General features: G+C 44.6%; 2 protein-coding genes across 10 annotated transcripts in view; one reads left to right on the forward strand and one right to left on the reverse strand.

The window, feature by feature from the left end:
* Nucleotides 1-13,276, forward strand: part of SDCCAG8 (SHH signaling and ciliogenesis regulator SDCCAG8) — a 231,402-nt gene that overhangs the window by 209,582 nt on the left and 8,544 nt on the right. For 8 of the 9 annotated variants that reach the window (XM_053301744.1, XM_053301752.1, XM_053301670.1 and 5 more), the window contains one exon: nt 6,665-6,791. The exons of the other annotated variant lie outside the window; for it this stretch is intronic. In XM_053301744.1, coding sequence (XP_053157719.1) covers nt 6,665-6,791 — 127 coding nt within the window. The remainder of the gene's footprint in view (nt 1-6,664; nt 6,792-13,276) is intronic. 9 annotated transcript variants of the gene reach the window in all.
* The window catches only part of AKT3 (AKT serine/threonine kinase 3), a 357,028-nt gene that overhangs the window by 13,970 nt on the left and 329,782 nt on the right, over nt 1-13,276 (reverse strand). The gene's annotated exons all lie outside the window — the stretch shown is intronic.

Here is a 13,276-nt window from a genome sequence, read left to right on the forward strand (position 1 = left end):
CAGTATGGGGCCTTGTGGAACTCCACACTTAGATCTTGCTTTGCAGAACAACAGTCTCCAAGTGACACCATCTGGAATCTACCGAAGAGCCAGGAATGGAACCACTGTAAAACAGTGCCATCCAATCCCACCTCCCTCTGGTGGTCCAGAAGGATACCATGGTTGATGGTATCGAAAGCTGCAGAGAGATTAAAAAAGGATTAGCATAGTCACACTCCTTGTGTCAGTAGCCAATAGGAGATCATCCATCAGGCCGACCAAAGCAGTCTAAACTCCATAGCCCACACAAACACGAGTCTGAAATGGGTCTCATTTACACTTCAGTAATCTGCATATGTATTCCATATCCATAAAGGAAAGAACCAGCCAGCCAGCCAGCCAGCCAGAGCAAGTGAGGAACAACATTGTGCACTTCAACGCATAGCAGGACGGAGGGGAAGGAAATACCAGTGGCTGTGGTTGATGCTCAACTGCTCGGGGTGTGTGTGTGGAAAATGTAGCTCTGGCCCATGGTCTGGCAGTTCGACACTTCTGGCCTAAGCATCCACCATTTCTCCCCAGGACTGGTTCTCTCAGAGGATCCACCTGAGGTGTGGTGGGTTAGAAGGAAGGAGAGAAAAACAATGCTGCTCTTCCTCTACTCCTTCCTTAACCCTCACTTCAACAAAAATTCCCCAAATGGGGATGGGAATGAAACCTGCCCCTAGTGACCAGTACCTGGGCAAGGATCAAGTGTTGTCCCCTCTCACCTTGGTCCTAAAACTGCAACCTGATGACTTTGTTCCACAGAACTCAGTGCAAGTCACTGAGCACGGAGCTCGCTTTTGTCTGCCCAGCGCCATCTCTTTGTTCTACCCCCTTCTAGTTCAATTTCTTGGTGAAATGAAACTCTAGGAACTGGCATTTCAATTCTGTTACCAGCGATAACTAAAGATTAGTTTATTGGGAAAGCACCATGCAGATAAATTGATAGGTATAGAAAATAGCAAATATTACCATATTTGCCATATTAAATATTGCCTTTAACTACAATGTTCAAAGAATCTCAGTATCTAAATGTGGTGGGATTTCTTTTTTATTTTGGAATTGGCTTGGTTTATAAGAGGAAATTGTCAGATATCACCTGTAAGAGCTATGTAGTTTTTTGAAGTGTAAATGTCCCTGAAACTAAAAAGGAGAGGAGAAAGGACTATACAGAAGAAATTCTTTTTTTTTTATTTTGTGTGGGAGAGTTTGCATAAATATGAATATTGGAGAGACTTCTGACTAGCCCACAGCTTAATTAAATCATAGTGCTTGGATTTCAATTGATATACAGCCCGATTCTAGGCCTGTCCACTCAGAAATAAGTCCCCCCCACACAACAACTGGGCTTACTTTCAAGTAAGTGTGGACTGGATTGCAGCTCACTTCCATGTACTTAAGAAAGATTAAATCAGTTTGCTTCCACTGACTCTGAACTGTGCATTGGGCTGCCTTAGCATGCCAAGACAGGGCTGTTTCCAACATGCATGTACTGTGTATTGCTTGATAATTAGCAGCTTGATTTACGTGGTTTTATTGAAAAACAGAAGCATGATGTCTGAAGAGAACTCTCCTGTTCTCTGTTTAACTTCTGATAGCTCATTTACACATACACATCAGCACATGCTAGTTATCAAATGAAGAACGTGTTTGTGTGAATGGTCTCTTAGCCAGACACACACACACAAACCGGACGTGTTATCAGGCAACTGGGATGGATTCCCCTCCTTCTCACTGTGAGCAACTTCATATATTGAACTAGGACTTCATATATTTTTGTGTAACAGTTGTGCAGTTTATTAAAAAGTGTGAAGTTGAGCACACGTCTGTTTTGTGCTATGTTTTCTTGAAAAGGGTGTAGCTATAATTGAGCGGATGGGTTCAATGAACCCGGGCCTGAGGGCCCATCAGCTCCACCCCTCCATATTTTCTTCATTATCTCCCTTACTCTAGGGGGCCACCATGAAGAGGGGTAAACATGGGCCCCCTCTCCCCTAGCTATACCCCTGTGTTCTTGAGCTGGGCTGCTTCTGCATGCCTTGGCTTTCCATCATGAACTTGCAGTGCCAAATATGTTGTGCTTCATGCATTACAGTAGCCCATGTTTTCCTATAGAGATCAGTTGCTTACATATTGTGCAGAGAAACACTGATGGGAGAGGAAGGCACCCGTCCTGCTGTGAGGCTCTTCAAAGCCATGAACTTTGAAGCAGCGCTGCTGCTGTGGAGGCAGGCTGCTCCACTGAGTAGTGCACAATCACGGCTGCAATGGAAGCATTCCCAACTTCCATTGGGAATAATGGCAGGCATGGAGCAGCTCACCTCCAGAGCAACTCTGGGTGCTTTGGGGAGCCTTGCAAAAGCACTGGTGTGTTTCTCTGCCTATTGTAAAAAAAGATCATGGTGTGATGCCTTAGGCCCAGTTCACACACAGAAGCAAACCATAGATGGTCTTTACAAAAACAAATTTTAATGAACCTCAGACTCATGTACTTCCCTTCCTTTTTTTGTGTGCAAAGGGTGAGTGAAGACTTCTGTTGTAGAAAGGGCTGCGCCAACAGTCCTAGCAGGCCAGTATTGGTCTATGTGGGAGCTGGTGACAAGAGTTTCCTGACCTCCTGTCTCCCGCTCAGGGCAAACCTGAGATCAGGAAGGCTGTCTCCCTCCTCCCACCCTCCCATTTGAAATTTATTCAAAAACAGGCCTGAAAACAGAGAGCCCTTGGAAATGTTAATCTGCAGTTTTTCCATGCTGTCTTGCCACAACCACCACAATAATAGATTGCAAGTTGTTAATGTTATCAGGTGGAAAGATAAGAGGGAAAAAGCAAGTTAAGAAGGTGAAAAGGTTAAAATTAGGAGAATAAGATAATAGGGGAGGTGGTAGAGAATAGCATCCATGTATTTTGTTCAACATTATTTCAGCATAGAGCTTTCTAGTGTCATTGGGGTCCCCTGCACTCTGGTAGAGGTTCTGGGAATTCTGCAGAACTTTGCCCGTATCCTTAAGAGGGTACCTGCCTAGCAAGGCTTGTAGTGCTGTAGACCTAACTGGAATGTTGACATGCTCTATGAGACACACTCTGACTTAATTTGTGGGTGGATGACTGGGTCTTGCCCAGTGTTCCCTCTAACAGGGATTCCCAGATGTTGTTGACTACAACTCCCAGAATCCCCAGCTGTAATGGCTTTTGCCAACATCTGGGGATCCCTGTAAGAGGGAACACTGGTCTTGCTATCCTTTTTCTGGGGTCAAGGGCTGGACAGAGAGATCTTTGCATCCAGGGGCACAACACTTGTGGGTGTGACCCTAAACTGGCATCATGGCCATGTGAAAATGTACACTGGGCTGTCCCTAAGGCATCTCCCCTGACTGTACACCCAACAGACTTTCCAAAAGGAATTACTTTGGGGAATGGCTGCCTTCCTGACTTGGCCCAAGAGACAAATACAGTTCTACAAGAATTGCAGAATTCTGGTTTTTTACAAGCTGTTTTTTAATGCTTTCATTTACCTTATTTTGTTGTGAACTGCCCAGAGATGTGAATTTAGGGCACTATACAAATGTGCTAAATAAAAAATAAATGAAAATAAATTTATGGGACTGCAGACACACAAGAAGAGAGTTGAAAGTTTTTGTTGTTGAACAGAACGGCAAGGAGTCTCAGAGAGGCCTTGCTTCCTATTTTGCGTGCATCTTTCTTTTATCTCACGATTGCCTCTGGTCAAACAGGCTTTTGGCTTTTCCAAACTTACAAAAACCTGTTTACCAGAGATGACTGAGAGATTAATGTACACAGAAACACCAATCTTATACTCAAACCACCTTCAACACTTCAAAGAAACGTATTATTGCCGCTTACCTGATTCACTGTTGTGTTTGTAGCCTGCAGAGTTGCGCAGTTGTATTACTCTCCAGACCTAATATCAGGGTATAGACTCTATTTTCCAAAGTGATTTATTGTCTTTTTGCAGAATTCCTTTTGGCTGCAGACTTTATGCTGAGTCTTTCTGTTCAGCTCAATTGGTTGCCTTCAGTTACCGTGGTAACCAGCAGATGGGGTTCTTTGACAAGGGTCAGGAGGGAGGCTGCCACCATATACGGGAAGAGCAGCTAAATAACAAAGCTTTCAGTGCTGACAGTTCAGCTCTGGCCAGCCAGGAGTCGTTATCAGATTACTTATATTAAAACCTAATTAAGATGTGTGCCAGTAAGTGCAGTGGGGCTATTGGATTTGGTGATTTAGCTGCTGCCGGTTTCTGTAATTCAATCTCACTGCTATGGCACATTCAGCAATGCAGGGTACAGTAGAAGCCATTGCATACATACTCTAATGGTACGGGAACAATGCATAATACAAAAGTCTGGTTTCTTCTGGACTTAGCACTTCCGTTCTGATCACCATTCACAAAACTCAACACATTTCTAGCAAATCGAGGGGCAAAGAGATATCCTTACATATATGTACTCCCTCTTATATATGAATGTTTAGGGTTAATTTTGTGTCCTGTAATATCAGTGGCTGACATGTTCTGCAGCATAACGCAGGCGGTTCTGAGCTGCCGGTGTTACTGCAAGCTCTTAAGGAAGCATTGGTGGTCTTGCTCAAGAGTGCAGGAGGGCAGATACGTAAAGTACCTTCAGGAACACGACGCAAGGTCATCGTGTCAGCAGTGCTCCCCAAGTGCAGGCATGCTACTTTAAGCACTTTTGCAAGACTGCTGGCGCTTCCTTAGGAGCAGTTGGTTGTGGAAGAGGATCAGGTTCAGAAAAAAAAAAAGTAAAGTGATATTTAACTTTAATTTCTCCTGCCAGCGCTGTGTCTAAAAACGGCACTGTGGGGCGGCAGCATATCTCCTTGCTGCCCTGGTGTATGTCAGACCGGAAGTACCTGGAATTGCCCAGTGCGTGGGTGCACGTCGCAACGTACCCACGCACACCAGGCACTTCTGAGTACTTCCGGCTTGACGTACACTGGACCGTTTTTAGACACAGCTCCAGTGGGGGAAACATGGCGCAGGGGGGTGGGGTTAAGAGCACCCTCGCCAGTCCTTAAAGCTATCCCCCCAACCTTCACACGGGCAGTCATTGGTTCCGTGCACACCACTAATGACTGTTCCTTCCTACCTGTTTATTAGTAGGCTTACTATAAATTAAAGGCTTACTGTTCTGATAGGCTTAAGATGACTCTTAGCAGTTTGTATGCACTTGTGCAAATGGCCCTGTAAAAATCTCAAAGTGGTTTACATAGCAAAAGTTATAAAAACAATGATTATCTGCTCCAAAGGAGCTTACAGTCTTAAAACAAGCTCACTTACACTATGCGGCTGTTTTCACACACAGGCAGACCGGAATAATGAAGCCAAGCCTGGTCTTGTCCACATGTGAGAACCACAATCCATTCATTCATTCATTCATGCCCGATCCGAGTGGCGTTTTGATGGTAAACCCGCCAAGCTAGCCACCCTCTTAAGCAGGGTTAAGGGAGCTAGCACTCCCTTGGCCCTGTTTTGATTATCTGCCAGCTCCAGCTTCTTGCAGCCAGGGCAAAACTGTGTGGCTCCCGGCTGCGCTGCATTATGAGACTTCCCGGACCTGGGTTGGCACATCCCAGCTCACAACCCTCCACACTGCCCAGACCAAGAGTGAGGATTGCCTGTGAGGGATGGTAAGCTTTTCGAGGCTTCCTCCCCTGCCCCTTCAAGCCCTTTCTCACGGATTGTGAGAAAGGTCCCCATATGTCATCAGTCAGTATGGTTCTGTAATCATTTGAAATGTTAAGGAGGCCCCGCACATGCTGAATCACCCCCAGCCCCTCACCCTGCTATGGACAGCCATGCCTGATTTCACCAATGATTTTCACTACCTCTCTCAGGTTGGGTATGGTACAAGCACTTGGGGAGGGAGGCCAGGCCAGGCCAGTGCATTTGATAGCATTGCTCACCCAGATACAACTGCCGCGTGCCCAGGGAAATGCTGCATTTGGGAGCCGGTTGGGTTGCTGCAACCTTTTATTTGATTGTTTATTCTGATCTAATCAAGCAACTTTGATTATGAGGGAACCTTTTAGACCCAGCCCTATGTCTTTAATCTAATTAGGATGACAAATTGTTAATGGTACAAGTCTGAGCTCTGAATGACGGCCTACATTAATAAGTTGGCTAGGATCACACCTAAATACACACTTGCATGTGCAAAGCTTTCCAGGTGGTCTCTCTAATAGTAAAGCCAGAAGACATGGGATTTGTAGTATCTTAATTGTATCTTTTAGTCTTGAGTAACTGGACAACAACTCCCATCATCCTCCACCACAGTGGCTAAAGATAGGCGATGGTGGGAGCTGCAACAAGACCTTTTATCTTTCATGTGGTTGGCTGCCTGGTAATACTTCTGGCATGGGGTAATCTTCCCATAGTGATACTACTTAATGGCAAAGTTATGGTGTGAGTGCTTTTAGATAAAGCTTTTAATTTAAATCTGTAACGACTTGAGAATACATCTCTATAGTGGAAGAAAGCACTACCCAAAGGCCAGGCTGTGCACATTCCCTCCTCTCCAGGGTCATAGGGAGCGTGTGCTCCTACAGCTGCATCCTTGCAACAAAGCCACCCAAGCAATCCCACTGTTTGTATTCTCTCCAGGTTGCACCAGCTTGACAAGCATTGCCAGACCACTGCCCAGCAGCTGGTGGAGTTGCTCAACAAACAGAACCAATTATACAAGGAGAGGCAGATGCTGACAGAAGAGCTAGACTTCCTACGGACACAGGTACCATCAAAGAGCACAGTTAATGAAACCTAGAGAGAAATGCATGAAAAGCAACGAGCAAAATGAAACAGCTGGTGCAATACAGTTTCTAGTGTAGATGGGTCTTTTGAAATGCCTGTGAACTGAGATTTCTCATTGCCTTAAAACAAGTGCGGATCTCGACACTCTTAGGCCCTTTCCCTTGCTTTCTGGGCTTTTTCCAACTCCCTACCCTTTCTCCTTCTCAAAGCCCACAGAAAAAGGGCTCTTTTGAAAGCTAGTTCTGATCTCCTCATCCTATACAAGTATCATCTGGTTGTGGTGATTCAGTGGCATGCAAGCACTTTGCATCTGCCCAGATACAAGCCTTTGATTGCTACATCTTTATATGGGGTTTGTCCTGGAATTCAAAATAGCCCTGAGCCCTTGTGAGTATGGACTCAGTGTGAGTGTGGACTCAATTTACACTGAGTAGAAGAAAAACATTTCTTAATTGAAAGTATGTACATAGTTTAAATGAAGTGGTGAGCCAAGGTGTAAAAACTACTATTTGTGGGTAGTACACTATTTTCCCTAGGCAGGGCAAATACCTAATGACGTGCTCAGTGTTCAGCAGCCCACTTGGATATGGAATGCATGCTTCTTTTCCTTGCTAGCTTGTTGTCTTTTGATTCCCACCTGCAGATGGATAATTTATGGAATACCTCTACCTTTTTCAATGCCAGGGGCAGGGGGGGCAGGATGGAGGAGTGAGGGGGTAGGCTTTGAACAAAGAGCTGGCAAATAAAGGGTTAAGCAGCTCCTTCTCCCCCCACCCAGTCTTTCCTCCTTGAAAACACCCACACCTGTAATTTGATTTGTTTTATTGAAAAGTGGAAGATAAAAATCACCAGACTCTGTGTGGTGGTTGACATACCATGCAAGGGTACATCAGCCCAGTACCATTGCAATATATAAGTGATTTTCCACAAGAGTTCAGCAATTTAAAATAATGATCTTACTCTCATGTAACAGCATCTTGCATTTGCACAACTTGCATGCAAGGTTACTGGGCTAATGCACTTTGCGTGGTATGTCAGTGTATTTTGACCCTTTTAAGTCTGTACTAAAATGAGATACAGCTAAGGCCCTGAGGATTAAGAAACATATTCAGATTTCTTTTGGGGACCTATGACTCAAGAATGGATGTAACCACATCTATGCACTTCTTGCATTTGCCCAACTTGCATGCAGAATTCTGGGAGGGAGAGAGCCCAATGGCAGTTGGTCACAGCCGAGCCAGCAGACAGGGGATCCCAGTTTCACCTCTTCTTCTGACAGAACAAGGTGGAATGGGCACTGGTGAAAGCAGTGCAGGGATGGGAGGAGCCAAATGGCAGCTGACCCCCTCAATGGAGGGGCCTCCAGGGGCAGCCAGGTGGAATGATCACCACCAGGGCTATCATAACAACAACAACAATTTATATACCGCTTTTCAACAAAAGTTTCCAAAGTGATTTACACTGTGAAATAACAAATAAATAAGATGGGTCACAAAGGGCTCACAATCTAAAAAGAAACACAAGATAGACACCAGCAACAGTCACTGGAGGTACTGTGTTGGGGGTGGATAGGGCCAGTTACTCTCCCCCTGCTAAATAAAGAGAATCACCACGTTTAAAAGGTGCCTCTTTGCCCAGTTAGCAGGGGTAATCATTAGAGGGTGACCCCTGGGGCACGGGCCCCCAGTGTATGGCTCAGAGCCCCAAATCTCATCAGCCTCCTCCCTCCTCTGTGACCTTTTCTGGAAAGGAAGTGCTGCATTGGAGGCACCTGCACAGAGCATGGGAGAGCTCACCTAGCTCTCTGCTGCTTCCACCTTAGTACATGCTGTATTATAATACTAGAGACTTTTAAAACATATGCCATTATTCTTGGGGGGGGGATAATTGAGTTTAATTATCAGAAGGGGGGCTGTGGGCCCAGACCTCAGATCTTGTAAGTAACCTAGCAATGCCCCTGGCCACATCCCAGGCATGCACTGGGATGAGTCAAATGGAAGCCCAAGTGATTAAGAAGTGCTCTACTATTTTCTCAAGTTACCTATATAAAGTTAAGAAATAAACGAGGCAACAGAGAAACTCCTCATTCTCTTTACTCTCCTTCACTGGCTCTTGAGACTGCAAGAGCATCCATGTCACCACACACTGGGAACGATGCAATGCCGCACTCCTGCCTTTGCCGACCGCCCAGGCATGCTCTGGAGTGGCTTTCAAGCTGTGCACACCTCTCGCTTGGATCGGTGGTTCCCTGTGCAGTATGTACCATCAACCTCCTCTGATGGTTTGCGGGAGGGGGTGAAAGTGAGCTTGGGATGGGGAAGCAGAGCCTGGCAACCACCACCCCGGCTCCATCAGGAGAGGCGAGAGAACCCACTGTGCCTTGTAAATAAGACTCAAAAGTCCACTGCCGTTGTGATATAGGTAGTGCGGGATTGCCAAAAAGCATATCCAGATGGGGGCTCCATAGGGAGCTGCGGTATTTTCAAACTGCGGTGCCATATGGGTTGGCTCAATTCTGTGGTAAGTTTCCATGGCAGCACTGCACCTTCCTGGGAGTCATGAACAGCTGGCATGGAGACTCTCCACACACTGCATCTAATTGTCACGGGCAGGTTACAGTCCCTGCACAGAAGTAGGTTTGGGTGGCAGGCATACCACCTACATCGTGTACAAAGTGGCCCCGAAAAGCCTAAGCTCATGAAGGTATCCTGCCTGCCTCTGGCTCCTCCTTTTGATGAGGCGAAGACCAATGGAACTGTACTGGATGCTAGCCTGGGTCCTTGCAGGCATAAACAGAAGTGCCTCTCGTCTGAGTTGGAAACTGATGGGGAGGAATATTCACATGCCCTTGTAATACTTTCACAGGAAGAGGTTTGAGTTTGCCTTGATTGTCCATCTGGTTCTGCAGTTTGGGCATTTTTGCACTGCTGCCATGTACTCCTGCTGTGATAGGAGGAGGAAAACAGCAGGCAGTTATAACTTGCCCTCAGTTTTCATAGAAATATATTTCAGCATTGTGCATAATCATCAATAGATCTCCCAGCCCCTACTGGCTGCACTGAAATGCTAAAATATAGCTCGAGGAGTCAGATGCTTATAGACATTCATAGCCGTAGTTTAAAAGCTGCAAAGCAGCCTTTGCGCCAGAGGCTTTTTTGTTTTTAATAACTCAAAGCCAGCTTCCTGTTTTGATACAGCTGCCCACCCCCTGTATAATCTGGAAAATTCAGAGTAAACAGTGTGCTGGCACAAACCTACCACCTCTTTTCAAGGAAAGAGAAGAGATGGAACCCAGACGTGCCCTAAAACATGAGCTCTGTTATTTGCTGCTAAACATGAACAATGTTTAGAGCTCATGGAAGCCTTGTTTTTCAGGAACCAAGTATCACCATTAAAGGTATTTTTGGCCGCGGGCGGGGGGGAGCACAAGCCTTTGAAACAATAATTGTTGACAGGGCATTACTACATCATCAGCAATTGATTAACTTTTCCCCTGAGAACTTAAACACAGGAAGAAGCAACCCAGGTTCTCTACTAAACGACTGAGAATCCCCCCTTTGGTTTTTCTCTTTCTGTCACCCCGTGCATCACAGCCATAACACTGAACTGCTGCTGGGAGTTTTAACTTTTAAAACCAGCTTCATTCAATGAAAATCCTGGCAAGTTTTGTCAGTTATCTTGTTTCAGCTTGTTGACCTGAAGAACTTAAATAATTAAACCTTTGCAAAAGTCTCTTCCCACACTAGAATTGAGCCTCACAACCTGCAGATGTTGTGAAGTGGTTAGGCCCCAGTCTCAGAGCCATGTTGGCATTCTGTGGGTCGTTTTTCCTCTTCCAAGTCTTACTCCAAAGGGGACAAATGCATATATTTTCAAAGGGTTGACGCTATATACATCTTGCCTTTGGAGAAGTGCTTCCTCTCCTATCCCTTCTTTGAATGTCCAATAGCTGAAGCATGGGATTCGTCAGCCTTGAAGGGTTCAGCATTGTTGGGGGTGGGGGGAGAAATTCATTTTTGTAACTTCTAATATTTTATTTTATTGTTTTGATTTTGCATATGTCAAAATGAAGGGTTTCCCCTTACATATGAGACACAGATAACAGCATTGGTAGTAAGGAGCAGAACTATCGTAATTACTTCCCCGGGAGATTTGAAGTGGCTGTGCTCGTGCGGTTTTTGGAGAGGATGCAAAACCTGCCTCTTCCAAAAGGCCTGTGGCTGCTGACTTGGCATTGTGGGCCAGTGTTGATTCAATTGTATTTATTGATCATTGGTTTTATTGCAATTTTTATGTTTATTTTCTATTGGAAGCTGCTTCAACCCTTGGGGAAATGTTTTAAATAAATAGATGTGATCACATTTCTTTATGAACATGTAGGTAGGCTACAGTAATTGTGTCTCACCCAAATTACGAGTTAAAGAGATTTACTCTGAAGATTTTTCTTACTATTTCTACAAAAATCCTGAAATATAGCCATTTTATTGCAATTATTTTATGATGTGTTTATGATTTGTAACCTTTTAAAAATAGAATAATATGGGTTAGAGGACTCTTTTCAAACTGAAAAGCTAAAACATATTTCAGAATAAAAATCAAAAAGCAATGTTGCTGCTTCTCAGTTTTATTAATGTTTTCATTAATGTTTAATTTTATAAACTTTTTAAAATTAAGGATGCAGCTAATGAGTCCATGATCCCATCTGTAAAAGATGGTTTCATACAGTGAGGCAATGGCCATGCTGTAAAGTTGTTTGCAATATGCTTGCTTGTCAAGGACTTCAGTAAACATGCCCAACTGACAGAGGTAATTTATAACTATATCTGTATATATAAATAAGTGAATAGTCTGCTGGCTTTCAAAAAGGGTTTTATTGCACTTAATGTTCCTTTGCCATGAATATCAGTAACTATCAACTAGGATACTTTCCTATTAAAGCGGAGTACATGGAAATTTTCTTCACTCCACTGTTCTGTTTAAATCTATCATTGCACAAACCATGGCCTATCTTTAACTCATTACTATATTAGCCTCTTAGGGCAAAAGTAGACTTGATGAGAGCAGATCATCTCTTAAAATGCAGGTCTGCCCCGTCATAGATTAATTGTGGGGAGGGTTGATTTAAAAACTTAAAAGGGCAGATGAATCAGCTTCCCACCCCCACTTCTTTGCTGTCCTTAGCAATGATGGGGCCAAAGTTTGCAAATACTGGCCTCAGATTATGAACTTGTTTCGCTTATAATGCTCAGTGGCATTCAAAAGTGAGACCTATTTTTAGTCAAAGTTCTTCTCTGCTTCTGATTTTAATCTGTGCTGGTGCACCTTCCTGGCACCCAGCCACCACCACCTTGGCATTCGAGTTCTGCAAGGCACCTGATATCTACAGTATGAACTCGGGTGCCTTTTCCTGGTGCCTGGGACATTGTTATGGCAGTGTTCACAAGGAAGTGAAGGCAAGCAGGCATGTTTATTTTTAAATAAATCAGTCAGTCTCCAGGTGCCTGGCCTGGATACAATGGAGACATCTGGGGAAAGAACAGCACCGTGGGCTGAGTAGTGGAAGGGGTGGCACTAAGTGGCTTGAAGGGTGTTGGGAAGAGGAATTGGAATCCCTTTGCCTTCTTCAAACTGACCAATGACATGGTCCCGATTTGGAATTGGGCTCAGAAAAGAATAAGGTATTTCCTTCTATTTTGGAGAAAGTGGTTCAGTTGCCTGAGCCCAGCTCTGAACTGAGCCAAAGGAAGTTCACCCATCCCACAACATCACTTTTCTCCCAGTTAAGGTTGAATACTGGAAATGAGCCCAGCTGTAAGAAAAGTGTTTGAATGATGGAGGCTTCATCTCTGCACCCCTTTTACTCTTTCAATTGGACCCCACCTTAACTTTAAACATGATGGAGCAGACCTCACAGCTAATTTTACCATAGTGAGGTGCCACATATATAGAAACTTTGGTGTGCCTGTGAAGTCCATCAGCCAATGCAGGCAAGTGGTCTTGGAGCAACAATCCATTCACACTTCTAGCCCTCCTTTATTTCTTTCTGTCCCTCCCTCAATCACACACACACACACACACACACACACACACACACACACACACACACACACTTTCCACTCCCTCAAAAACACTGGCTAACATCCTGACTATGTTACTCAGTGAAAGTTCAATTAAAATTAATAGGGCAATTTAGTCACGGCTAACTTGTCCTATTAATTTCAGTGGGACTTATGTTAAACTCCCATTTCAACAGGATGTCAGCCACAATTGCCCACCGATCATGGCTTGCTTTTCCTTGGGCATTTCAGCTGGATCAGCAGAAGGAAATAACCACATGGTACCAAGAAGAGCCAACCTCAGATATAACAAAGAGAGCCAGACAGTAGGGATGTGCACGAATGGGTTTGTGCACTCCCGGGAGGTGCGGAGCTTTAAGGGGGTGCCCCTTACCTTACCTGCTGCTTT

Source organism: Hemicordylus capensis, chromosome 1, assembly GCF_027244095.1.
Source record: "Hemicordylus capensis ecotype Gifberg chromosome 1, rHemCap1.1.pri, whole genome shotgun sequence".
Classification (NCBI taxonomy): domain Eukaryota; kingdom Metazoa; phylum Chordata; class Lepidosauria; order Squamata; family Cordylidae; genus Hemicordylus; species Hemicordylus capensis.